General features: G+C 45.6%; 3 protein-coding genes across 4 annotated transcripts in view; 1 reads left to right on the top strand and 2 right to left on the bottom strand.

Moving 5' to 3' along the window:
• Positions 1 to 19,269, bottom strand: part of LOC119161196 (box C/D snoRNA protein 1) — a 49,702-nt gene extending 30,433 nt beyond the window's left edge. Inside the window, exons 1-4 of one of the 2 annotated variants that reach the window (XM_037413557.2) lie at positions 19,156 to 19,269; positions 18,890 to 19,062; positions 4,445 to 4,542; positions 237 to 415 (exon numbers count right to left, since the gene is read on the bottom strand). In XM_037413557.2, coding sequence (XP_037269454.2) covers positions 237 to 415; positions 4,445 to 4,542; positions 18,890 to 19,062; positions 19,156 to 19,172 — 467 coding nt within the window. In that variant the 5' untranslated portion in view covers positions 19,173 to 19,269. The other variant, XM_037413556.2, reaches the window with a different exon arrangement.
• Positions 19,270 to 21,145: 1,876 nt separating this feature from the next.
• LOC142776316 (uncharacterized) lies at positions 21,146 to 23,889 on the bottom strand. The gene is made up of 4 exons (XM_075879788.1): positions 23,637 to 23,889; positions 21,687 to 21,860; positions 21,539 to 21,631; positions 21,146 to 21,467 (listed from the first exon to the last, which is right to left on the bottom strand). Exons 1-4 carry the CDS (start codon positions 23,855 to 23,857, stop codon positions 21,173 to 21,175), a joined length of 783 nt encoding a protein of 260 aa, XP_075735903.1. The 5' UTR covers positions 23,858 to 23,889; the 3' UTR covers positions 21,146 to 21,172.
• A 552-nt stretch (positions 23,890 to 24,441) lies between these two features.
• GABA-B-R1 (gamma-aminobutyric acid type B receptor subunit 1) overlaps positions 24,442 to 27,692 on the top strand; it is an 84,496-nt gene continuing 81,245 nt past the window's right edge. Inside the window, exons 1-2 of the mRNA XM_037413555.2 lie at positions 24,442 to 25,387; positions 25,718 to 25,852. Coding sequence (XP_037269452.1) covers positions 25,109 to 25,387; positions 25,718 to 25,852 — 414 coding nt within the window. The 5' untranslated portion in view covers positions 24,442 to 25,108. The remainder of the gene's footprint in view (positions 25,388 to 25,717; positions 25,853 to 27,692) is intronic.

Raw genomic sequence — 27,692 nt, 5'->3', positions numbered from 1 at the left:
CGCCCCATCTCGGCACCCTCCACATTACCTTAATGTATGGGGCTGGCTTTAACTTAAAGGGCCCCTAAACCACCTCTGATGTGTATTGAAACATTTAAAGTAAACACATGCATCGTGTTCAGGTATGCGATACATACCTAAAATTATGAGACTTATTACTGCATCATGTCCTTTACATGCAATGGCCTACAATAGACATAGAGGCACTACTACAAAAATATGGACCGAAGACATACCTCTCGCTTTCAGTAACCTTGATATTAGCCGCAGGGAAGACCCAAGCCACATGCCAGTAAATACAGCGCTCACGGAAGTTATATTGAGACTTGTTCTCTTGACGCTTGGTGAAGCAGCGAGGCAACAGTTTGAGTATAATGCCACGTCGCCTGCACTCTGCCTGGAACTTGTGCATGAACTACAGGAAGCAAGAAAACAAAGCAAATTGAGAGATGAAGCAGTGACTACCTATATGAATCGATGGATGGAAAAACTATATTAATTGTCCGGCAGAGTAATGGCCCAGGCTCAGATCTCCCATGTCGGGATGTCAAGGCCTTGCCTCTCCGCTGCTTCACGGGCCTGCTGGACTGCCCAGAGTAGGTCGGCGAGCTTGGAGCTCCAAAGAGCGGCTTCCCAACTACCTATACTCAGTTATGACTTTTCTTGACAGCACTGTGGAAGCTACAGAGACAAAGTGCATGCCTGCTACCACGCCAAAAAATAGTATTTAACTTAAGTCGCGATTTTCTCATTTTAAAAATGAACATATTCAGCAGATATCTGTCTGCCTGGGTGAAAATTAATACGAATGAAATTAATTCTCCACTTATAGTCCAAAGTTTTAAAGTTAAAATTTAAAAACTATAAACTGATCTGATGTTTCACGACCGGTTTGGTCCCTCTTTCAGGGGAACGGCAGGAATAAGGATAATGGTGAAGGGGGACACCACCAAAAAAAGTCGCTAGCTTTGTAGCTGGCCAAACAGTCACCTCTGAAGACTGGACCGAATCGGTACAGAAACGTCGGGTCAGTTTATAGTTTTTAAATTTCAATATTGGAAACTTTGGACTATAAGTGGCTGGAGAATAGATTTTATTCGTATAAATTTTCTCATTTCCCTTGCTGAAATAAACGCTGTTTTATTTATTATGAGACTCAAACAGTTGCGAAAAGTCATAGACAGAATAAAGTTATTGTTTCCCTTGCAAGAATGTCCTCCTTTTCTTTCTATTTCATAGACAGCACCACCTTTTCAGCACATCTGTTTTCCAAAGTAAACATGGCGTCCATGACGTACACATAGTGGGTCAGTATGCAGCCACCAATGCGCTGTTTAATTCTCCAACTAAAATATACTCGCTACGTGACACTAAAATGTACCCTGGACCATTTAAATGTCCCTCCCATTAACATTTTTCATGCATATAACTTAGCAAATGCATCAACGACGCCAGCGAGCAAGACCGAAATCAGCCGCAAGCTGCTGTACTACTTGCAGAGCAACATGAATTTGCAGAAGCCCCACCTCGCCAGTCGAGATAAGTTTCCCCCAAGTATACCAGCAAGAGCGACGATGCAAGAATGACAATCTTATGCTTAGCATTGAAAAATATTTTACATAAAAGAATTATTGGCCAAGCCTAATTCTGCAGTCATTATCACCAGAAATATTTCCCCAAGAAAATTGCAATTTTTCAGCCCGCACGTCCTTCCAACCCAAAATGCTGCCTTTCAACCCAAAATGTAACGAACCTGCTAACTTAGCTGTTTCCTCTTGTGAGTGTTAAGGTCACCTGCCTCCACATTAATAGATGGTACAGGGGTGCCAAAAGCAACTTAAAAGCTAAATAACCATTCTTTATATTCCAACTTGCAGCTACACCTCCTATCAACATAATTTTCATGCTATCCCTATGGATTCCAAATTAACTGTCGCCGCCTACTTTGATGATAACCCCACATGGCTTGTTTTAACTTGCACAGTGCACACAGAGTCATTATTTTAGTACACTTACAATCACCTCACCTAGGATCCCTATAATGCGTGCCTACAGCTTGATCGCCACTCTATTCCCAATACTTTTTCTGCCAATATTAAAGGTCCAGTATTACACAGAAACATCAAAATACAAGACATCGGGACAGGTTCAACATAATTCAAATGACAAGAACAGCATCGAAACAATCATTCCGCTATCTTCCCTGCAGTAATTTGTGTAGTATTGGACCGGCTTTTCATCTCACTCAACATGGCCAACATGTTCTTCACCTGTAGATATGACTTTTTTTTTTAATCTTTCCATAGGTCCCAATGCCTTGTATTCTTCCTCTGTTGTCTCTGGTATGCAAACACCATCATGCATCTTTTGCTGCAGTCAACCTGAGCTTTCCATTGTGCAGTTGCAACAAACAGCAATGCATCATATAGTGAAGCTAAAAGTGATTTCACAAGAGCCTGCTATTTTCATCATATAGTGAAGCTAAAAGTGATTTCACAAGAGCCTGCTATTTTCATCTACCTGCTGTTGATGCCTACAAATGTCTACAGCTTACAAATGCACACAAGCAAGTCTACACTACCACTACTGTACAATAGATGCAATGAAAATACAACCTGTGTCATTTGTGTAGCACAACCTGTGTTTCACAAAAAATGCACTTCTAAATACCATCATGATTTCTTACAAAGTCTCCAAAGTGTCTGTTCTTGTGAAATTTCCCATACGTTAAATGTATAGCTATCCAGAGATGCCATCAGCCCGAATCGCAACCACCTGCTGATTGCAGCGTCATCTCTAGATGGTAAAACAAACCAATAAATGTAATTTTTCTGTGTTCAGGTGCTCAAGCCTGCAAGTCATATCACTTTGACAAAGCAAGAAGTAGGTTTATGCTTGAGGCTTACGTTTTGCAAATGACATTGTGGCTATAGAACACCTCAATTTTCTTTAAAAGTACTTCTCATATTCTTACCACAAAAACTTCCACAATAACATTAAAGACTGCAGCAATCATGTGATGTGGTGCGTTTTCTGTCGTGACTCCCACATGGTGCATCATTTCGCAATCGTTTGCAAATCTGTTCATGGGCATGTCCAGGCTTAGGAACAGAGTTCCATTGCCAGTATGACTGAAGAACTCTGCCGTGAGCTAGAAACCTTGGCAGACATCACAAGGTGTTTAATCAATAGAACCTCCTTCAAAATGTGCTATCTGGATTTGACTAGTATTTGAAGGGTCAATCTGACACAGGACAAAGCAAATAGGCACTAAGTTCTCACAGAGTTTGGACAGACTTAAAGGGACTGTCTACCGTCCTTCGTTGCTCTCCTGTATTGTGTCGCAATAAAAAGCATACCACGTGAAGTGTCTAACCTTGCAGCGGTTCCTCTGGAAAGAGCGCAGAACTTTTTTAAACAGAATTTTTCTGTCCCCGTTATGTCTCCTTCCATCGGTAGGATGAATACCGACAACACTGGTGGGTGCTGGTGAAAATCGAAAACTGAAACCGTGCACGGTTTTCGCAGGCTTCATCAAGTTTGATTATTCATAAAACAATTACCTCAGTGCTCATTTTAGACACACACACAATTTTTTGTTCTTCTCATGAGCAGCGGCAGACGCCGTGGTCGCGTTTCTCCGCCGTTTGCAGGCAGGCAAACGAACACACCACTGGCAGCGCCACCTGTGCCTATTTGAATGCGTGTGAGAAAAAAAAAGCAAAAATTGATCTCTGGCGCAATACAAAGCTGCCTCAAGCGCATAAAATACAAATTCAAGTTAAACGTGTTTGTTTTTAAGCAAAATAATTCTACCTGCGACTATTTCTCGTCCTACCAATTGATTGTCGAGATTGACCACATTCGATGTTGGCTTACACTAGTGGTCACTTTTTATCGACTTTCAGCATCAAGTTAAAATTATGATTCTTTTTTTCTGGCACGAAGGCAAGCTTGTTGCCACCGATGTGAGGAAAAATCTTTTCATTGGCACCACAATCAGAAAAATTTTTCCGAGCGGTAGACAGTCCCCTTAAGCATGACAGCTGTTGTGCTTGCACCACCTAGGTACCATGGCAGCCATGTGCTGGCAGAGGGCTCATCTAAACTGCCCAACGCCACCATAACCACTGACATAACTTGCTGTTGCCTAGTCATTTCTCTGAACCTTCCAATGAGTTTGTCGAGACGAGAGAGAAGAAAAAGCGCTATGGAGGTCACAATAAATCCCTGTAAGTAGCCCTCTTCGTACTCGACCGATTAGAAAAGAATGTTGCAACGAGATTTGTGAGGCCTTATGTTTCTGTAGAGCGTCATCTAATGGTTACATGGAACAGCATTGCAATGTCCCTTTAAGGATTCATTTAAGTATTCACTAAGAAGAGACATGTTAAAGTAATCCCATGAAAAACTTACTAATCACAGAGTATAATACATAACTCACTCCAGGCAGGCTCTTCTGTTGTGGATACACACCCAACGCTGGCCTGGTTCTGCATGCAGTGTCAACGATCCTGGAGGATTCTTCGAGAAACCGATAATCTGAACCAGAGAAGAGTGGGTAAAAAAATGCAAGTTGTCAGTGCCTGACAAGCAATGCACAGTGACTTGATCCAGATCAACAGGACATACGTGGTACACCACTGCTTTCTACACAGGTACGAGTGCAGCACCTTCCAGCACGGAGTGTATTACTAGGTGCTCCATTTCTCATTCATATTAAAATTCTGGCTCCTCCAGCTTCCTATAAACGTCACTATACATTAGTTAATGTGATGACCTGTGCATGTTGCTACATTGTAGTGCCAGAAGTTGCAAGAGGAAGGGACACAATAGCTTTCTAAATTATCAGCATGGTTGCACCAGCAAATATTTGCCAGACAGTGCAGTTTTAAGAAGTACTGACCCAAAAATGAATTACTGACCCAAAAATTTTACACCTTGTTTTTTCTGATTAATTAAGTATCTAACGACTCACTTACCATGGCAGGAAGTTTAGTTTGCATGAGCGTGTGCTGATTATTTATTTGGTGACTGTTTCATAATGCCCAGCCACAGTTATAAAGAGCACAAAGTAATACAGGACCTAAAATGCTTTTCACGTAATTATAGCCAGTATAATAAAGAACTGAGACAGTCAGAACTGTTATTCGAGACCACATAGGAGCGTAGGCCTAGCCAGCGAAATCAGCGACAACGTCCGGGCCGAGCGTCTCGTGCTTAGCACTGACAATGTGTTTGCCGAGCGAGTTTTGCATGACCCACTACATTCATCATTACATATTTCCCCCTCGCTGAAGATGGTGCCAAGTAAGTGTTCTAAAGTGTCGTGAGGAAAAGTGGTTCGTGATACGGTTTGAGGCGTTCCACATTTATGATTTCGCGGCCTCGGCGACGCAGGTCCACAGTGGCCGTGAGAGGTTCGATGAGGTAGTTAACAACATAAGTTTGTTCTATGATGCGATAAGGTCCATGGTACCTGCTGACAAACTTTGTAGAGGTACCAGGAGCAGCACAAGACAAGAGAGTTGGGCAAAAACCGGTAGTTGGACCGTCCATCATCGTGACGAAATTTCTATAGCCCTTGTTCTTGTGTTGTAAGGCTGCGAGCTAATTGCCGACATTCTTCCGCATACTGCGCGGCTTCGGAAACTGGTGTGCCTTCGGATGAGTCGGGTCGGCAGGGGAGAATGGTGTCGATTGGAGATGATGGTTCTCGACCTTAAAGTAAAAAGAAGGGAGAAAAGCCTGCCGTCGCTTGAGGTGCCGTGTTGTAAGCGTACGTTACGTAGGCAAGGATAAGATCCCAGTTGGTGTGGTCGGAGGCGACATACATAGAGAGCATGTCGCCAAGAGTACGGTTGAAACGCTCGGTCAAGCCATTTGTTTGTGGGCGATATGCGGTAGTACAGCGGTGAATCACATGGCATTCAGCAAGAAGTTCTTGAATAACATCCGCGAGAAATACACGGCCTCGGTCACTCAAAAGTTCATGTGGAGCACTGTGACGCAGAACAAAACGTTGCAGCAGGAAAGATGCAACGTCACGTGCCGTCGCGGCTGACAGAGTGGCCGTTTCTGCATATCTCGTCAGATGGTCGATCGCTACAATAATCCAGCGATTCCCAGCTGATGTATATGGTAGAGGACCTTAAAGGCCTATTCCAACCTGGTCGAATGGTCGCAATGGGAACAGTAACGGCTGCATTGGTGCAGTAGGACGGCTAGGATCATGCTTGCGGCGCTGGCACTCTGTGCAAGATCGAATGTACTTTTGAACAAATGTGTACATGCCGCGCCAATAAAACCGAAAACGTAGCCTGGCGTAGGTTTTAAACAAACCGGCGTGTGCACACTGCGGATCGGCATGGAAAGCAGCTCATATGCTGGCGCGGAGATGCCTGGGTATGACGAGTAGCCATTTGCGGCCGTCAGGGTGGTAGTTGCAGCGATAAAGTATTCCATCACGGATGGCGAAGTGAGAGGCTTGTCGGTGTAGCGCTCGAGATGGCGGGTGGGCGAGTGTTTCAGATAGGTAATCCATCAGAGATGCAATCCACGAATCTTTGCGCTGCTCCACAGCCATGTTGATGGGTCCTGATAGTGGAAGGAAGTTGTCTTGGATGGAGACACTCGCAATATCAGTAGAAACAGGCGAACGCGAACGAGCGTCGGCATCGGCGTGCTTCTGGCCTGAGCGATAAATGACGCGGATGTCGTACTCTTGGAGCCGTAAAGCCCATCGTGCTAAGCGTCCGGAGGGATCTTTGAGGGAGGATAACCAGCAGAGCGCGTGGTGGTCGGTAACAACATCGAAAGGGCGGCCGTACAGATAAGGCCGAAATTTTTTAATGGCCCAGATAATCGCTCGGCATTCTTTCTCAGTTACCGAATAATTTGCTTCTGTTCTTGTAAGAGTGCGGCTCGCGTACGCAACAACATATTCTTGGTAACCAGGCTTTTGTTGGGCGAGTACAGCGTCAAGACCGACACCACTAGCATCTGTGTGAATTTCTGTGGGAGCGCTTGAATCGAAATGACGCAGTATGGGTGGTGTTGTAAGCAGTTCACGGAGCTTCGCAAAGGCACTGTCGCAGGCTGGAGACCACGCAGATAGATTGTGGTCTCCCTGAAGAAGGTCTATCAGAGGTGCCATGATCGAGGTGAAATCCCAGACAAAGCGGCGGAAGTATGAGCAAAGCCCAATGAAACTACGCAGCTACTTGAAAGACGCGGGCCTCGGGAACTCGCGAACAGCACGTAGCTTAGCGGGGTCAGGAAGAACGCCATCCTTTGACACGACGTGTCCGAGAATGGTCAGCTTGCGTGCTCCAAAGTGACACTTCTTCAAGTTGAGTTGGAGGCCTGCTGCAGAGAGGCAGCGTAGAACCTGTTCCAAGCGACGAAGGTGCGTGGGAAAATCGGGCGAGAATACCACTACATCATCTAAGTAGCACAAACACGTGTTCCATTTGAGGCCTCATATGATAGTGTCCATTATGCGCTCAAATGTTGCCGGCGCATTCAATAGGCCGAATGGCATCACGTTAAATTCGTATAAGCCGTCTGGTGTAACAAAGGCAGTTTTTGGCCTATCATCCAGATTCATTGGCACTTGCCAGTACCCAGAGCGTAGATCAAGGATGGAAAAGAACTCTGCGCCTTGTAAAGAGTCGAGGGCGTCATCAATTCGAGGCAAAGGATAAACATCCTTTCGTGTTATTTTGTTTAGGCGACGATAAACTATGCAAAAGCATATCTTGCATCCTTCTTTTTAACTAAAACAACCGGCGACGCCCAAGGACTGTTTGATATTTGAACGACGCTGCGCTTTAGCATGTCACCTACTTGTTCATCGATGACACGGCGTTCAGTCGGTGAAACACGGTACGGTCGCTGCCGTAGTGATGGGTGATTACCTGTGTCGATCTGGTGGCATACGGTAGATGTTCGACCTAAAGTAGCGCTGTGACTGTCAAAAGATGGCCGAAACTTGTCAAGCTCACATCTCTGTTGAGGGTTTAGGCCTTCGTCGATGACACGGTTGAAAATGTTGGTAGTGGAAGGGTCATTCACGGAACTACAGGAGAGGGCGCTGACTTCCGATGATCCATCAGGAACGTCAAGTGTAGCGATGGTTTCGAATGATTCTATCGAACCAATACATTCGCCTCGAAGCAGCGTAATCGTGAATCGGAACGAATTCTCCACAGGCACGTCGGTCGCACCACCTTGAAGAGTAAGGAGAGCGGTTGGGAGGGGTGATAAGTGGCGATGAACGAAAGCAGCGGAAGGCGTGAAGAATGCGGTAGCGTTGACGATGGCGGAACACGACACAGGTGCGAAGACAGTAGTGCGTGGAGGGATCTGGGTGTCGTCACTAATGACCAACTTCGCGTAGAAAGGGCGATTGTGCGCTGGTAGCGCGTCACCAAGGGGACAAAAGACAACTTCGGCACGGGCGCTATCAATGACGACTTGGTGATGGGAGAGAAAATCCCAACCTAAAATGATGTCATGAGAACAGTGCGGGAGTACTACGAACTGCACTGTGTAGGGCACTCCTTGAATTACAAGTCTGGCAGTACACGCGGCCCAGGCTGCACAGGCTGTGCAGTGACAGTATGAAAACATGAACCCAAGTAAGGCGTTGTCACTTTTTGAATTGAACAGCAAAATTTTTCGGCGATGACAGAAATTGCGGCACCAGTATCAATAAGGGCAAGTACGGGTACATCTTCAAGAACGGCATTAATTACATTCGGCGGCGAACGAAGAGGGCTTGTAATATATATCTGCGTGATCTCCAGGACGCAGTTCCTGCCTCACGAATCACATCATTTAGTTTTCCGCGTCGATTGTAGGGGGGCGTCGGCGCATCGAGGAGGGCGAGCGTCGACGTGGAGAAAGAGATCGGTGATCAAGAGCTGGTCGGTGGCTTGGTCGAGGAGTGTACAATTCAGGGTCTGGAATGTAGGGAGTGTACGTGTAATCGTTCTCATAAGGACGTGGGTTTTCACATGAGTGGAGTGGGCGGCGGCGGCACAGACGTGCGACGTGTCCAGGTAGACCACACGAAAAGCAGATCAGTTGGTTGTTGATAGTGCGCCATGGATTAGGGACTCGGCGGACAGGAGGTCGTGGCGGCTGGGCGGCATAACAGGAGCAGGCAGTGGAGGCGGCGCTTGGAACGCCTGTGGTCGTGGCCGTGCTGCCGCTTCGGCGTACGTCAATGGTGCATTGACTGGTGGCACCAGCTGCGGAGGAAGGACCTCAGACACTTGATCTTGTATAATAGTCCATAGTGTAGGGCTAAGCGGCGCACTGCGCTCCGGTAGGCCAGAGATTAGCGAGAGTTGGCGGGCAACTTCTTCGCGCACAAAATCTTTGATCTGCGAGAGGAGGACGGGGTCTTGCAAGGGAGTTAGGCCGGACATCGAGTCCTGATGTGGGACAGCATGGCGAGTGACAAGACGTTGCCGGCGGAGCTCATCATAGCTTTGGCAGAGCTCGGTAACTTGGGCGACAATAGCAGGGCTTTTTGAAATGAGCATCTGGAAGGCGTCCTCATCGATACCCTTAAAAATATGCTTGATGCGGTCCACCTCTGTCTTGTTCGCATCGACGCGTTTGTACAAGTCAATGACGTCTTCTATGTAACTTGTAAAATTCTCACCAGGCAGTTGAGATCTCGACTGAAGGCACTGCTCCGCACGAAGTTTGCGGACAGCAGGACGACCAAAGACTTCACTAAACTTTGCCTTGAATGCTGTCCAGGTGGGAACGTCGGTCTCATGGTTCCGAAGCCACAAGTGGGCAATGCCACTGAGGTGAATGCCGACAGTGGCAGAGTCTCGTGGCTTCGTCCCATTTGTTCAAGACACTCACAAGTTCCTAAGTAGCCAGCCAGTCGTCGACGTCGTGATCGTCAGTGCCGCTGAATATGGGAGGATCCCGCTGACGGACCGCGCCGGAGCACACGAAGGCCTGTGGAGGCATAGGTGGAGGGCTTGTGGCAGATGCAGTGGTCATGACGGCAGGTCGAGTCCGGCTTCGCAACTCCATGATTGCAAGGTGACCCAGCAAACTCCACCAATTATAATAAAGAACTGACAGAGTCAGAACTGTTATTCAAAACCAGGTAGGAGCGTAGGCCTAGCCAGCGAAATAAGCGACAACGTCCGGGCCATGCGTCTCGTGCTTAGCACTGACAATGTGTTTGCCGAGCTTTGCATGACCCACTACATTTATTATTACACCAGCAACATGAGCACACAAAACCATGACTACATGAGCACCGGGTAGACAGCTCCTATCAATGAAGGCTCCCCGGTGCTACTATAATACCCTCAGGGATGTTGTAAATATGTGTGACCCTCCCAAAAATGCACTACAGAGGCAAGAACTTCGACTTTTTTACTCCCATGCAGGTCCATAGAGGAGATGCCTCCTTTTTTTTTGGTTCGGATCCCAGCTGCGGCGGCTGCATTTCTGATGGAGGTGAAAATGTTGTAGGCCCGTGTGCTCAGATTTGGGTGCACGTTAAAGAACCCCAGGAGGTCGAAATTTCTGGAGCCCTCCACTACGGCGTCTTTCATAATCATATGGTGGTTTTGGGACGTTAAACCTCACATATCAATCAATCAATCAATCTTTTTTTTTTATGTTAAAAAGGTATGCTAGTAAAGAGGTGCTCGCAAGAATCACGGAAGCCAAGACAAATCTGTGATGCAGATGGACCGTCAACCAGCTGGATCGTCTAAATGGACCTTTGCGATGGTGACAGACTGCAATAATTAGTGACACAGTCTATGATTCTTTTCATTATTAGAATAGGATTTGAATTTTTAAACTGAATTAGGAAGTAACAAAAACAAGTATACTGAGAGTTTTGGTGGACAAGCCTTCATACTGCCCGAATGAGTCATTTGAATCGATGTCAAGAAATGTGACCCAGACCGGGATCGATCACAGTTAAAAGTGTGCTACGTGACACCAGCATAATATGTGCACGCATATTTCACACAAAACAAAGAAGAAAGAAATTCTAGCATATCCCACATATATGAAAATAGATCTCACACGAAGAAGTCAGTGGGTAGTAGCTTATGCCACACTTAGAGCCAAGTCTTACGAGGTGGATCAACATCATTGTGCAACTTGAGTAGTGCGCATAATGTGGGCTTACCAGGCACATTAATATTATCAGGCGTTTTCTTTGCCAAAACCATGAGGCACATCATTGTGATGAGCTCCAGAAATTTCAGTCACCTGGGATTGTCACATTCCACTACCATCGAAATGCGACCACAGCGACCGGGATGGAACCCATGACTCTGATGTCAGCATCTGAGCATCCTAACTACTGTACTGCCCCGGTGGCTTGTCAGGCATCACTACACTGGCATCCAGTGGGTAGCTGATTGTTTGATGTAATGCCAGCATTGGCATTACATAACTTTTATTGAAACGAAGTGTAAGCAGGATATCATGGTGCATTCTTGTGGGCACGAGAAACACTCGACTAGCTTGTTGAGCTATAGACAGGAGCACATATTCATCAATTTAGCAAACAGTGTATCCAAAAGAAACAAAAACGATATTTTTGACCGGAATGAGAACATGACCTGAACGTCACTCATTATTTTTTTCTGAAGTGAAACCATTTTTTTATATTGTTTTTCAGTTCACATAGAAACTTGGCAATCTGGGGTGACTGAGGCCATGCAACATGAGCATTAATCATTATCTCAAAGAACAGTACTAACGCTTATTTTAGGCAGGCATTCCAAAGTAAAGATGTGTTAAATTGTGCAAAAAATTAAAAGAGCGGCAACCAGAAATCTTTGTATTAGCTCAGGTGGACTTTCGTGTGCCCATGACACATGCCAGCATAAAGAAGGCATTTTCGGCATGCAAGCTTGCTTTATATACACCTTGTCAATGGAGGCTCTCTAGGCACCGCCATAAGCCCCTAAGAATTGTTAACATGTGTGACCCCTTAAAAATGCAGGGCCAAAGCTGTGATGTCAACTTTTGTACTCCCGTGCAACAGCCTAGAAAGGAGGGGATCCTCCGTTCCATTAAAAATGTCCATAAGCAGTAATCTCGCAAAGGCGAAGTATACGCTCAACGACAAGCTGCTTCCGAAATCATGCTTACTCCCTTGACGCAAAGCATTGAGCCTTCTAAAAAAATTTGTAATTCATTTTAAAGAAAGTCTGCAATAATTTACATGAGCACTGGTTTGCATTGATTTGTAGGAATTCGAGGTACAATAAGTAGTGCTACTCTTGAGAATGTGTTCTTCCTCTGTACCACTTTCTTAAAGGGGCCCTGCAACACTTTTTGAGCATGGTCAAAAAACCACCATATAGCGTATGCCAGCGGTTACCCGAAAACTTATTCAGAAAAGCTGAGTAGCACCGCCATTCGCAGACCTGCTAGAAACAAAACGCAGATAGGGCTTGCGTGGCCTCTGATATATCCTGCAGTAGTAAACATCATTTTGAGCTCTCCGGCAAGAGCATGAGGTGTACCAGTATTACCGAAACATATCTCCACGTGATATATGCCACATCAGTCGAATGAAGATGCTCTGAGTTGACCGTGCCTCAGCTGCCTCGTACCACATTTTGCTCCATGAAAGACGGGGACAGTATGGTGTGGTGGGAAAGTACCTTTCGAGGTTTCTTAAGGCCTTTCTCACTTTCGCAGTGCCAAAGTGAGACAAAATGACGGGTTCACACTTTTCGGTCTATCCGGTTTTCTCCTGTACGTTACGTCTCTAAATCAAGACAAACCAGTTTCCTTACATATTAAGTTTGTCGTTATGGCTAAGAACGCTGTTCATGTGCACAAGTTGAAAATTATAGCACATTCGCATTGCGTGGTGCTAAGCCTGAAGGGCAAGTGGAGCTTGGTCGCCTTTGTTGTTTCTCTGAACTTTTTTCTCTTTCTTTCTTTCTCTCTATCTGTTTTTCTATTGCTTTTTTGTCCCTGTTCCTTTCTATATCTTTCTCTACTCTCTATTTATTTATTTCTTTTTCTTCCTTGAGTTTTCTTTAACTCTCGGACCTGCTGTTTTCGGCAGTGCTGCTTCCCAATTCCTGTAATGCATAACTAGATGAGAATTTTGTTAGCGTTGAACAGATTAGTACAGGCTTAAAGGGCCAGTAAACATCCCTGAGGTACAGAAATTTTTTTAATGAGATAAATGTGCAGTTTTTCGTTGCGAACATGCTGCCACAAGAATTTTGCGAATACGTGCTATATTAAGAAAGTTATAGGGGTTAGAACATCAGTCTAAGCTGCTTTCAAAGTTTTACGCGGCCTCACCCCCCTTCTCCCTTCCATGAAGGGGAAGGCGTAGCCCACTGTCGTGACTCCGCCCACTTCGGCAACGTGACACCACGTCAGCGATTGACGTCATCGGCGTACTCGATCAGTCGCAATGCACTTCCGCTTGCTGCGAACCGTGGTTGTTTGTTTACCATTTGCAGCACCAGCCGCGGGTCTACCGTATAAGCATCAGGTGCGAAGTGTCGACCACAAACTATCAGGTCCCTGACGTACGTCACTGGATGGCCGATTCACTTCAGCCATGCAGCGCGCAGGGCCCCATCGTGAGCACACGGTGCCGATGCTTCTCCGCTGCCCAGTTGCTCGATTTGCAGCCGACGACAGAGCAACACTTTTTACCCGTGTTGCTCATGTAAAGGGCGAAGTACGTTCATACCTGCATACAGGCGCTGTAGTTGAGCGAGGAGTGGACATGTGCACACGACAACTGCGAGGCTGGTTCTTTCACCGCAGTGCCAAGAAACAAGGGGCAGTTTCGTAGCTGTGGGTGGGAACAGGCACTGACGTTGACTTCACTACAGTTTTTTCACACCTGATTTAGACCAATAGTGACGTCACATCGCTGATCGCCGAGTTGACGTCACTACGCGTGCAAGGGGGTTGGTCAGGCGTAGGAAAGATGCGCGGGAATTGTTTTGGGAAATAGGGGCTCTGCGCGGCGTACAGCGGCGTAATATTCAGAAAACGTCATCGCTGCGGTCTAATCAACGAATTGCCAAGCTTCGAGCTTGTACGGGGGGGGGGGGGGGGGGGATAAAAAAAAAGTCAGAACCTGCTTACTGGCCCTTTAAAGAAAGGACTATAGATTATATTTCTGTTTTGCATTAAAATAGATAAGACATAAATTACGAAGTTGTAGTTTTACTACAATTCACCAGTTTTCTATGGTAAATGTCACGAAGAAGCTGTTTTTTGGTTACATGCACGAGTAGTCCGAAAATTAGCAGTTGACTGCACACGCAACACAGCCTGCCTTAACGGCACCAAAATTTATAGGTGGCGCACTCCAAGAAAAACATGCGATACTATGGTGTTCAGGACGTGATGGCATCCCAGAATTTAGAAGACACACTCTGTATAGCTCGGGAATTTGAAAAAACTTACACCATCTCCCGCTAAAGGAAACCATGAGCAGATGCGAAACAGCGGGCACTAAGGCTTACACTAGCGGTGACATTCACACTGGCGCTCATCCCTGCGTTGTGCAAGAGAGAAACCTGGGGAAGCGAAAAGCACACAGCGATGGACAGGTGTTTCCTACTGGAACATGCCAATCACTGCTAATGGGCAGTGATTGGCAGAGACCCATTCTGTTTTAGTTAACGTGCAGGCTGCAAATTTTTATTGTTTAACAACACACAGAAAACATCTCCCACCGGCACTACCTTAGAGGTCAAGATCCAGTGCGTATATTTACGAGCTGGTCAGTGAACGATTGTGCAGTGTAAACAGTAGTTTTTTTTTTTTTTTTCAATTAAATAACTCTCTAGCAGACGCTGCCTGCATTGGCGTTGCAAGACGAGAGAGGGGGGAACATAGGAGAGAAGAGAGAGGGGGAGTGGACACGGATGTGCAGTGACAGTGATCCCGCCGCACACCGGATAAAATCAACCCTAAGCTGCTTCACATCTAAAACGCTGTCAATTGACAGTCGAAGTTCCCAGGAACAAGCACGTTAAATATTATAATGCACCAAGCGGCCTGAAATTCACAAGTTCTCAAAGTCAGCTAAAAATTGCTTTCTCTTCTCTCAACAAAGGGATCTACAAGCTAAAAAATCACTCATCACAACTCGTAAAATCAGCTATTGGCTGATTTGAGCATGGTACACTCGGTCGGTACTAGGGCAGCGGCAGCAGGCCGCAACTTGCATACGCATGCACACGCGATCGCACTGAAAAGCCACGTATTTGGGAAAAAATGGGGGGAGGGACTTCTCAAGGTCACAAGGCCCACGTGACACGTTTTCTTTCCTCGTGCCATTCCTCGCTTCTTAGCTTCCAGCACTCTCGTCGCGACGAGAGAAGAAAGCATGCAATTGTAAAATTGCAGTGTGCAACAAAGCTTTTTAACTCCGCTTGTACTTGACGGATTCTTAAGATTTTTGCAGAGGTGAATTCTTGAGGCAGTAAGCTTCTTTAGTGAATCCATTTCATGGCTACTTGAAAAAGTGTAGCAGGGCCCGTTTAAAGGAGCATATATGACTATCGTTACTAGAACTTCAAATTTTGACATACATATAAATACCGTTACAAACCATTATAGAACTTTTTTTTTCGTTCTGGAACAGAAATGAAAATGAAACTTTAAGCAATTGAATGAAGTAAAACCCTAACGAAAAGCAGTTTGCTCCGATATCCTGACAGCAAACAATGTTTTTTTTTTTTTCTTGACTAATACATACAAAATGCCTTGGTATTATTTTCAAGGGCGGAAGGTACAGGAGGGAAAAGAAGGGCAGGGATGTTAACCAGTCTAGGGGGCTAGTATGCTACCCTACCCTACACTGATGACAGGGATGAGTGAGCTTGAAAGATTTGAAAGATGAAGAGAGAGAGGAGAGAGCACACGCACACAAAGTCGCACTTCACAGTCATCGTAACAGTATTAACCTATAACCACTGGTGCAAGCCTGTTGCCTGTAATATTTTTTATGTCTGGCCTAGCGCTTATGGTGCTCGACTGCAGACCAAAAGATAGCGATATTGATTTCTGACCACAACGGCCACATTTTGATGGATACTAGATTGAGGCACACATTAACAGAACCCCACATAGCTGAAATTTTAGTAGTTCCCCATCAAGGCCTTTCTCGAAATCATTTCCTGGTTTTCGGACGTCATTATCAGCCTGACTATGCCTACTGCAGAGCAAAGGCCCCTCCTCTGTTCCACCAATCAACCCGGTCCTATGCTTTCTGCTGCCACATTATACCTGCAAACTTCTTTATTTCATCTGCCCACCTAATTTTCTGTCTCGTTCTCACGCATTTTCATTCTCTCAGAATCCAATCAATTACCCTTGATGACCAGCAGTTATCCTGGCTATGTGCAGTGTGCCCAACCGACGCCCACTTCTTGATTTCCCCTATGACATCCTGACCCTCTCTGCCTTCTTCCTGTTTCTTAAGGTTACACCTGTCATTTTTTTTCCATCGCTCGCTGCGTCATCCTCAATTTAAGTTGAACTCTCTTTGTAAGCCTCCAGGTTTCTGCTCCATGTGTAAGTACCACTAAGATGCAGCTGTTATATACTTTCCTCCTCTTGAGGGATAGTGCTGGAGAATAATTCATGATGGGAGAATTCTGACCAGGTGTGCTCCACCCCATAATTATTCTTGAATTATTTTATTCTCATGATTTTTGCCTATGCAATTACTACATGTCCTAAGTAGACATCCATTACAACATCCAGTGTCTTGCCACCTATCGCAAAGCACTGTTCTCTACAGAGACTGTTGCACGTTACTTTGTTTTATGCATATTAGTTTTCAGACCTACTCTTCTGCTTTTCGTGTCTAGTTCAGCAATCATGAGCTGTAATTGACCATTCACAAAAATCTGAAAGGCAGCTTTCCTGCAAGGTTGTTTTCAAACCAAAAACTCTCGTACAGAGACTGCTTTCGTCGCTCACTAAGCTTTTACCACTATTAATTCCAGTGAAAGCACACGAATACGACAAGATGACTTATGCCCCCAACAATTCACCTTTTATTGATGAGTGTGGCGAATTCGCAACATACCGAAAAACTTCAAGCAAACAAGTCACGAAACGCGTGCGCCGCCTTTAATTCCGGCTGTCAAGTACTCAAGGGGAATGTAGCTTTCAACATGAAAAATCTGACCCCGTCTCGTCTAAGACATTTTATGCCAGAACCAAATGTTTTGTAGCTGATGACAGAGAGCATGAAGCGGGTACAACAGCTCTCACTTCTATGTTCTTTCTCGCCTGGGTGACGTAAGTTCCATTTTCAATATTTTTGTTTATTTGGTGTTCACACACCCAAGAAGTGGCCCACGGCACGTTTCGTATTTCTGAAGTACGTTTTTTGTTGTAAGGTCCTCGCTTCTGTGGCATAGGGAGAATTCACGACATACATAAAATTATAAATTAAAGTTGCATTTTAGACAGTTTAACTGCAGAATCACTGAAAAGTTGGTATATAAAGCTGAGAAATGAAAACAATTTTTATTTTATTTGGCAGTTTCATAATTCAGGCATTAAAGGGTTAATTTAGGGTTGACCTTCCTTGTACAAACACTCAGCCTAGAAGGTGGTGGACTCAGCCTAGATGGTGGACGAGGCACCTGTCGTTCGTTAAGGGGGGGGGGGGTAGAAACACAATAACTGAGAAAGGCAGTCTGTGAACAAAAACTTTTGGTTGGAAAACAACTTTGCAGGAAAGCCACCTTGCACATTTTTGTAAATGGTGAATTCGTCCCCTGAAGTGTGGCAGCTTGGGCTAGTTGGTATGACATGACGATCATCCCCTGAGTTACTCGTCAATGCGATGTCATCAGCAAACCGCAGGACACTAAGATACTCTCATTTAACTCTTATCCCTAACTCTTCCCAATCTAGGGCCCTGAAAACCTCCTGTAAGCACTCGGTGAATAGCATTGCAGAGATCGTGTCCCTCATGCCTTACACCCTTAACTATTAGGATTCTGTTGCTTTCTTTATGGAGAACTATGGTGGCTGTGGATCCACTGTATATCTCTTCCAGTATGTTTATGTAGGGTTCGTCGATGCCCTGATCCCATAATGCCTGCATCACTGCTGATGTCTCGACTAAGTGAAACACCTTCTCGCAATCTATGAAGGCTATATATAGGGGTTGGTTGTATTCCGCGCATTTCTTTATTACCTGATTGATAGTATGAATATGGCCTATTGTGGATGTAGCCTGTACGAAATCCTGCTTGGTACTTTGGTTGATTGAAGTGTAATGTCGGGTTAATTGTATTAGCTATTTTTGTAAATATTTTTGTATTATTTCTGCAAACGGTAAGCAGATCTGGTTGTAATTTTTCAAGTCCTTGACATCTCCTTTCTTATAAGTTAAGATGTTCTTGGCATTCTTCCAAGATTATGGTACCCTTCCCGTCAAAAGCCAGGTTCTCTAACACAATTTATCCGTCATCTTTCAGCAGGTCTGATGGTACCTTATTCTGATCAGCGGCTTTGCCTCATTGCATTCCCTCTAGGGCTTTGTTTACTTCCCCTGCCGTTACTGGTAAGATGTCAGATTTCTCTGGGCTATAACTGCTATTATTGAGTAAGACCCAATAAATCATTAGAATATTATATATCGGTACACTCTGCACTACATACAACTTCGTTGTTATTATGATAAAAAGCTAGCAGGTAAGCCAGCTAACTTATTCTTTGCAAAACGTGAACTGTATCCATGCTGCACTTTTATCATGCGGGTTTCGAAAGCAACGAGCACGATCCCCTTTGTAATCGCATGAAAGCCAAAACCAACTTATTTTTTTCTGAATATAGAAGATATTCCACCACATACCGCTGAGAAGATCCAGGTCTGTGAATCCGTCCAATGGGATGAAAGCCGTTTTGTCTCGTACTCCATCGCACTCGCCGATCTTCTTGTGCTGCTTCACGCAGGGCAGGGAACACGATCGGGCTGAACATTTTGGGCAGCAATACTTGGACGGCTTACCGCACTGCAGGCATGTCCTGCTAGACAGGCCAAAACTTGTAACGTCGTCCATGAGAACGCCCGGCATAAGCCGCCACCCAACAAAAACACAACCCACGTGCCTCACTTACTTTTCAGACGCGGCCATGCTTGTTTTCACCAATTTTTGATGACGTCAATGCTGCACCAATGTTGATTGCATTAGTTTCATATCGCGCTAATGTACAAAAAGTTGCACTGCGGCAGCGGTGCAGTGGTGAGGGGCCCGCCAGTATCACTGCATGTATCAAAGTACAATCGTTATATTTAAATTTGCATTTCAAAAACTAATGACTAATTATTTTTGTATTAGTACCAATGGTTTTAAAGGATGCTAAACAGATACCACCTTGCGCACACTTTGAAATTATGAGGTCCGTTCGATTCGCTTGCACCACGTGAACCAGTTCACGAGGTGCTGCACCTTACCATTCGTTTCAGCGGTGCAGCAATGACGACCGCTGAACCCTGCCATTCGTTTTGAAAGGTGCAGAAGAGGTGCAGCACCGGTTTACGATTTTCCTGCACCTCCTTCGCTGACGGTGCCGGCTTGAGGAATCTTCGATTTGGCTTGCACTAGTTCAGAAAAGTGCAGGTGCAGAAAAAGCGGTGCCAAGCGGTGCAGTGAGCGTGCAGCGCCGGTCGAGCAAGTGCAGGTGCAGCCTCAACCACGCCTCGGCACTAGCCGACACTAGCGCGCGACGGCTACAGCCAAAACGAAGGCGTGAGTTGACGTGAGTGCAGGCCGGAGAACACCTTGTAGTGTAAGCCTAAAATAGCCGCCTCCGCCGCCTTGTCCGATCAATACACGGCCGTGATGGCACTTCTTGTGACTGCGATGGAATTGCTGGACTCGAGCAGCGACGACGATTCCGTCAGCGGTGCCGTTTGCAGTGACTGCGACGATGAGTACGACGATGCGTGCATCTTGGTCGCGTGCGCGTTGGTGCGCGACGATGCCAACCGTGTACCCGGGTACGAAAGCATTATCGGCAGGTACCATGAGTATGAATTCAAGCGCCTCTTCAGGCTGTCCAGGGAGACTTTTGATAGTTTCAGGGCCAAGTTCAAGACTTCAGCCTTCTACCCAAGGGCAGTGCAAGGCCGCCAACAAATCAGTGCCGAAAAAACATGCCTCATAGCGCTTGTGTACCTAGGCTCACAAATATCTATGTACGCCATAGGCGACAAATTCGATGTTACCGAGTCGTCTGTTCATGTTTGTGTGACACGGGTCGTTCACTTCTTACACGCTATTAGCGATGAGATAATTTGCTGGCCTAGTAGCGCGGAAGTGACCCGCATAAAGAACGGCTTCCTCGCCAAAAGTAAAGGCAAGGGCCCAAGAAACACCATCGGCTGTATCGATGGATCACACATCGGGATACTCACTCCAAGCGAATCTACGCAGTCTTACTTCAACCGGAAAAAGTGGCCTTCGATAATCCTGCAAGGAATCTGCGACGACAGGAACAAGTTGCTGAACGTGTTTATTGGGTTTCCAGGTTCGGTTCACGACGCCCGTGTCCTGAGGGAGAGCCCCTTCTTTGCACGCGCAATTCAGGAATGTGAAGACAATTATATACTGGGTGACAGTGCATATCCACTGATGCCATGGCTCATGACCCCATTCAAGGACAATGGAAGTTCTTTTCCTACGTGGAAAAAGAGCTTCAATAAACGACACAGTCAACAACGAGTGCTTATTGAGAACACCTTCGGCCTGCTTAAACAGCGTTTTAGGAGGCTCTACCTTGTTGATGCAAAAAGTGTGCAACAGTGCTGCTATATAGTTATGGCTGCGTGTGTGCTACACAACATGTGCAACGATGAAAGGGACTTCCTTGAGGAACTTGCAACGCTTCCCCAAGAAGAAGATGTGGGCAATGATGAAAGTGAAGGAGATTTTGATTGCAGTCTGCCAGGCTACAGTCAGTCTCTGCGAGAGTTCATTGCAAAGGAACAGTGCTAGAAGTTCATCTTTGCTTCGCGATTTATTCAGTGTGCAAATGTTTTGCGAAGTGGGGTGCCGCGTCTAGAAGCAATGTTTTTTTTTAACAAATTAGATGGAGTAGACACTGCTAGTGTTATAAAAGTTTATTGCCCATATTATAACCCGTCCTTATTTGAGAGTACGTCGATCAACCGATCGAATCGCTGCATGCGCTCATCATGCCGCTTTGCCTTTGCCTCTTCCCATTTTTTTCTTTCCTCCAGTTGTTTCACTGCTGCCTCCTCTTGCTTAGCTCTCGAAGCTTGCATTTTTTCTAATGCCTCCAAGAGCGGCGTGACTTGGGACCTACTCTGGCGCTTCCTTTTTGGCGTTGTGCTGCTCCGAACTTTGGATGCTGTGTTGCACTCGACTGGGACTGCTGCGTCTTGAGGTGCTTCAGTGATGCTGGTGCTGTTGAAAGTAATTGTACAGGTGCCATGTCATTTCCAGGCTACAGCACAAATTAAGTAATTTTTACTTACTCTGGACTTGCACTAGGCAGGATTGTTTTTCCAGGCTCCAAGAGCAGCCTTGGATTTACACTATGTTCTTTTTCCAAGACTTCTGCCAGCTCTCTGTAATAGACACTATGAGAATCACTGAAGATATGAAGACACAATCGTAACTTACTCTTCATATTCACAGTTCACACGGTGGTGACCTGAAGAATTGTTGTCTTTTTTTGACTTTTTATATGCTCTGTCCAGCGACTTCCATTTGTTTTCCACTTGTGTGGCAGTCACGTTGCACAAGAACTCCGTATTGATGGCCTCAGCCAACTTCTTCCACAGAAGCCTTCTTGTGCTAAACAAAAAAGCAAAGCACAGTTAGTAGGAAAGAAGGAAGCGACGTAACGTGACCCAAGTCTTGCAGTAGCACATGAACCTTTCCTTAGTACTTCATATGTGTAGCTTTCAGGGATAATTGCTAGGGATGTTCGATTATTCGAAAATTTTGGATAATGAATCAAACAGCACTGTATTCGGTTCCTAAGTCGAATCGAATTGCACATATTCTAAGTAACAAATATTCTTTTAATAATCGGCACTGGCGGGAGAACCCCAAAACAACGAAACAGCTACAAGTCATTCTTTCAATCCCTAATGTGACCTGTACGCAGCCCAAGCTTTTGCAAGACTACCTACACTATATTGATTGTCGAATGAATGCGCTTCTGAAAGCTCCATTCTTGCTCAATTTTTACTGCACTTTAGCTGTATCGCATTTATCAGCTCCTGTCTTCGTCTTGTAATAACCAAAGGTGGGAACTACGAGTGCTTGCAGCTTCACGACTAGCAACAGATACAAGTTTTGCGTTTGCGTAAATTGTTCTTGCAGATGTAAATTTCAACGCCCATTGTTATCCGCTTTTAGTGCGCAGGCCATGTTGTGATGACGGGTTGATCTGCTCCGTTACATATTTAGTTGTATCTGCAATGTTTGGTTGTAAATTGTTTTGTTTTTGTGTCCCAATTTTATTTAAAGTGAGGTGACAAAGTCTCACGTTGATAACGCTAGTCAATGCCGTAGTTGAACCTACAATTACAAAATGTTACGAATATTCTAGTTCCTGCTGCATACGAGATTACCTTAGTTTTCGTAATTGTGGTATTTTGAGTAGATTCAAACTGACTGTAATGGCCTTTGTCGAAAGTTTGTGACTATTTGTTTCAAATAAAATGTTCTGTTCTAAGGCTGTTTTGAAAATGGTCTACTTACTATTCAAACAGTATTCAATTACTATTTGTATTCTATTTGGTGCCATTACTATTTGACTCTTACTTGATTAGGTTCCGAAATTCACTATTCACACACTTCTGATAACTGCGAACGTTCTTTTTGTGCGGGAAGCATTATGTTGGAGAAGTTGAACATTGTGTAAATCACTCTTTTGGATCATAAAGCTTCACTAAGGAGACAGCCATATTCTAACCTGTCTTTGCATTGTAAAACATGCAGCTGCGCAACCTTGTTTGCTGACACGACGGCGCAGTCTAGGTTCAAAGATAGGGTAGCACGTGTCAAGAAGCATATCTCTTTTAACAATGAGCTGCACCATCTTGAAAAGTGGCAGTGCGAGAGAAATGCGGACAGACAGTGAAGACACAAGGACTGCAGGGCGAGACTTGCTAGAGATGTGCCTCAGAATAACAACATGCAATTCCCTCTAGTGCAAATTCTCAAGGCAGCACTACACTTGCAACATGGCTTGAGCTTGGAGGTGCTGCACCTTTTCGGCAAGACAGCGGTTGTGCAATGCCCAACACAAAAGCACCGTCGCTGTTTTTGAAGATCACTTGACTTAATGAAACATTACGAATGCCTTCGTTGTGTATATATGTGCGTGACTATACATACTGTTTGTGTGTATATGTAAACGTATATGTCACAGTCAGGCGCATAGCCAAAATTTTTTTTCAGTGGGGGGGGGCAGTAAAATGTAAATTGCTGGCAGTAAAATGTAGGCAACAATAACCATCGCCATTGTGAACTTCATGCGCCCTTATCTTGTTGGTGCTTGCCTAGAGTGAAACGGAATAATAAAAAGCTGCAAATAATTTTGGACATAGGATGACATACCGAAGTGCCCTGGTTTTTCCCACCAAGTCCTTCATTTCCGAGTATTTGGCGATGAAGAACCTTGTTTTTCGGGCGCTCCAAAGCTCTTCCACATCTTCAGCCGACGCGGCTGCTGCTGGAAATGCGGCTAAAGCCCCATCGCTGTCAACGTCGCCGTCGCAGGCAGGAGAAGGCGTCGGCGGTTGTGCCGGAGGGGGGTCATTTTCACGATTCCCTGCCATGAACCGCAACGTAACGCGCTTGCCGTCTGCAAGGGCGAAAACCAAGATTAAAAATACCGACATAGCATAAGCAATGCTACGAGGCTGTTTGCTGACCGACTACGACTCCTGGCCGCTAACCACGTTTTTTGGCAATGCATGCAGCCTGACTTACCTGATGCCTCATAGACGTAACCGTTGGCGTCCGTCATAAATGACCCGTCGGGATTGTGAAGTGCCTTAACTTCCTTTTGAACGCCCTGAACAACTATTTGCAACGTCGTCTGCTCTGGCCTTGGGGGGACGCCCGCCATGCTGCACTACTCTGCACCTGCTTTGGAGTGCGTGCACGCCGGTACAGAACTCGTCAGGAACTAGGCTTACACCTAGACAAAACGAGGGAGCCAGTGCAGAGGGTGCGACAGAGGGCGCGCGCTGCTCCGGCAAAACGAGGACGAAGGTGCTGCACCCTTTGAACTGGTTCAGCCGGTGCAGCCAAAACGAAGAGACCATTGGTGCAGGCGCGCGTGCAGCTGAGCAGACGACGCAGCACTTAGACGTAGGTGGCGTAGGCGCCGTACCCGCCTCTACTAACGCGGTGTGTTTTGCCAAGATGATTGCGCCTCATGAACTGTCCACATGTGCGGTTCGCCATCGTTCAGTGTTCACTGAACAGTGTAAATTAAGCGAACAGAAATAAGGCCTGCACCTTGTTGGCACATCGTCATTCGTTTCGGGGGTCGCGCTGTGCCTGCACCACTGAACTCGCGCTGCACAATTTCTGAACTTCGCGTGCACAGCCGTGAACCGGTTCCGACTGGTGCAGGTGAATCGAACGGACCTATGGTTGCCCAGCAACGTCTGTCCTCTCCTCCTCGCTGTTTCTTTTCACCACGCTCTTTCCTTTCAAGGGTTCCCACCCCTCTCGCCGCGTTCGGGCTGCTGGTGCTCGGCCAGGCCTGGCTCGGCGTTGTGTGGTGGGGGTGGGGGCAGTGGTGGGGGTGCGCTGTGGCGTCAGCCGACTAGTGTGCTTGTTTTGCTAGTTGTGCCCACACGCCGACAGTGGCAGCAAGCTGTTTTCGTCGTGGTTAATTGCGTCTAGCCAATGCAGTGGTCTCGATCGTGCGGATGCAGTGCCAGGCGACCCCGGTCAGCGGCAGGGACGCTCACGAGCGCGGCCTCGGTGATCCACTCACTCAGTTTGCGACATTGAACAGCACGGAGCGATAGCCCTGCGCGGCGATCGATAGACCGAGAGGGGCAACCGTAGGAATGAACGCGATGGATGGTGCCCATTTGCTGTCCGTGCTGTTGTGTTTGGCCGCGTTCTTACAGTACGCGAGCCCCTTGCAACCGAATGAAAAAGTCGAGACAGGAGTACAAAACCTCAAGAGTCTGTACATAGCGGCAGTGTTCCCCATGAAGGGCCATGGTGGCTGGCTCGGCGGTCAAGGATGTCTTCCAGCGGCGCTTATGGCATTAGAAGATGTGAACAAGCGGTCTGACCTCTTGATTGGTTACAAGCTCGAAATTGACTGGAGGGACAGCCAGGTTCGTTGTCCTTGACACACATTTGACGAGCCATCGAACCGCGCAGCCAGGCGACCTTTGACATTTCGAGCAGTGCTCCTCTTTTGACAGATGTTTCACTCTTACCGAAATTTGATTTGCCAAATTTGGAATTTCAAAATGTTCAGCCAACATTAGAGCTGACCACGTTCCTTGCAAAGTGTATTCAAACGTTAAGGTTACGCCTTAGTTTCATGTTGTCTTGCCAGTGTAGCGGTTTTGCTAAACCAAGTAATTGTGCTGTAAATCTGACCGTCTGCTCGTTCTTTTCAAGGAGACATTAACGCGCAATTTTGCTGCTCTCATTTGCAGTGCAATCCCGGTCTAGCAGCGACAGTCATGTATGACCTGCTCTACAATGAACCACAGAAATTGATGCTGCTGGGAGGTTGCAGTATTGTTTGCTCTACAGTTGCTGAAGCTGCTAAAATGTGGAACTTGGTTGTTGTAAGTGCTCTGATCATCATACAGTGCCTTGACAGCTCAAAACTCAGCAGAACAGAACATTGAGAACTGCAAAGTCTGACCGAGAATTCGCTGCATGCACACCGTTTAAGTATGCCTCATTTGAGAGCAGAGTTCATTCAACTAAAGTTACATATAATTATAGCTGTACTTACACATGGTCATAATTTTCATGTCCTTTCTACATCTTTCTTTCTGGTGTCGATCAATTGTCATATGTAGACCAAAGACACTTTGAACAATCTTTGGATCAGTGATCAGAGATTTTTAAAATTCCTGGCTGCGAGTTCTGTGTTTCAGTTTGTAAATGGTGTGAGGTTGGTCAGTGTGTTAGAAATACAGCTGACCACCCTTGCCCTCAGTGCTTTGCATTTTCTGTGCACCATTCACATTTGCATGAAAAAGTGGCGCCCCAAGAGGACTTTTTAACAGAAGAGCTGTTTAAGAGAAGTACTTTGGTTTGGGCTAGTTGGTTCATAGTGCTCACATAGAAAGGGTAGCGCAAAAACTCGGGGAAAATGAAGGAAGAGAGAAAAAAGAACTCGGGAAAAAACAGTGCTCTGTCACTACTGTCCTTCTTTTTTCCCGAGTTTTTGCACTGCCCTTTCTGTGTGAGCTGTTTAAAATTGAGGTTAATCCCTGTGCAGTGCAGCGTAGCTCCTAGCGGGTATGTGCTACAGGAATTCAGCGAGCCTCACTACTCAGATCCAGTTCACTAAAAATGGGAAAGCTGTTTCTATGACTAGCCTAGCGGGTAGAGGGTATATGCCACCTCGATTGCGCCAGCCCCACTGCTCACCTCCGGTCCATTAGATGTGATGAATTTGAACTTCTAATGAGTTTCACTGATTTTACATTATGAATACTGGTTAAACAGTGCAGATAGTTCCAAAACTACTATAGAGCAAAGTCAAGCAATGAAATAGTAATTGATGCCACCAGCTCTGCTGTGTGACCAGTCTTTGCAACTTTAAATCAGTAGTGTTGCTTCAAACTTGTTTACTGTGAGTTGTATATAAAATAAAATATTAACATTTGTTTGGTTTCTATTCTTCCCTATGGCAGAGTTCTTGTGAGCAGCACATTGTGTTTTTTGCATTTACTTGGTTTATTTTATAGGTGGGAAGAAATTAACACTATGTGATGAAAACCATTTTTTAATAAAGCATAAAAAAAGGAAGCTCAAACGGATAAACAAAAAAAAATATATTGTGCAATGTGCAAATACCCAAGCATAATACTGAACATAAATGTATTAGGCAAGATAAAATCTGGTGATCGTAGGTTGGCAAGGCCACAGATGACACTTAACCAGCAGAGGACAGGAGCAAGATCAAACACTAAAAGCAGGCCTACCTAGTTGCACTTGCAGCATAAACAAAGGTATTTGGGATCGCATTTGAGAGCAAATGCAAGGCGGCCACCCATCAGTTTCCAGTGGGTACAGGGCGGCTTAGGGGTGGTGATACGGTGCCGCTGCGCAAAGTTTATGACACTTAGAGGACTCCCAGGCCTTTGCGCGGGACCAGTAAGAACAGATGCAGTGCAGTGATGTTGTAGACGATATCACTAAAATCATAGCTAGACTCATTTGTGGCAGTTGAAATTAAAGGTAGAACACCGAGACAAGAAATAAAGAAGTTCCTTCATACCTCTCGACTTTAACACAGAGCAGGTACAAGTAAGTAGCTCAAGGGATAAAAAAGAATTTTCTGAATAATCAAAGCTTATCAACAAAAGTAATATTAATTACATACAGAACTGGAATTTCAAGAGAGGCAGAAGTAGCAAAGGGTGACAGCATCAAGACAGCTAAAAGGAA

Source organism: Rhipicephalus microplus, chromosome X, assembly GCF_043290135.1.
Source record: "Rhipicephalus microplus isolate Deutch F79 chromosome X, USDA_Rmic, whole genome shotgun sequence".
Taxonomy (NCBI): domain Eukaryota; kingdom Metazoa; phylum Arthropoda; class Arachnida; order Ixodida; family Ixodidae; genus Rhipicephalus; species Rhipicephalus microplus.
The sequence above is the reverse complement of the archived record's forward strand: the minus strand, read 5'-3'. Positions and strand labels throughout refer to the sequence as shown.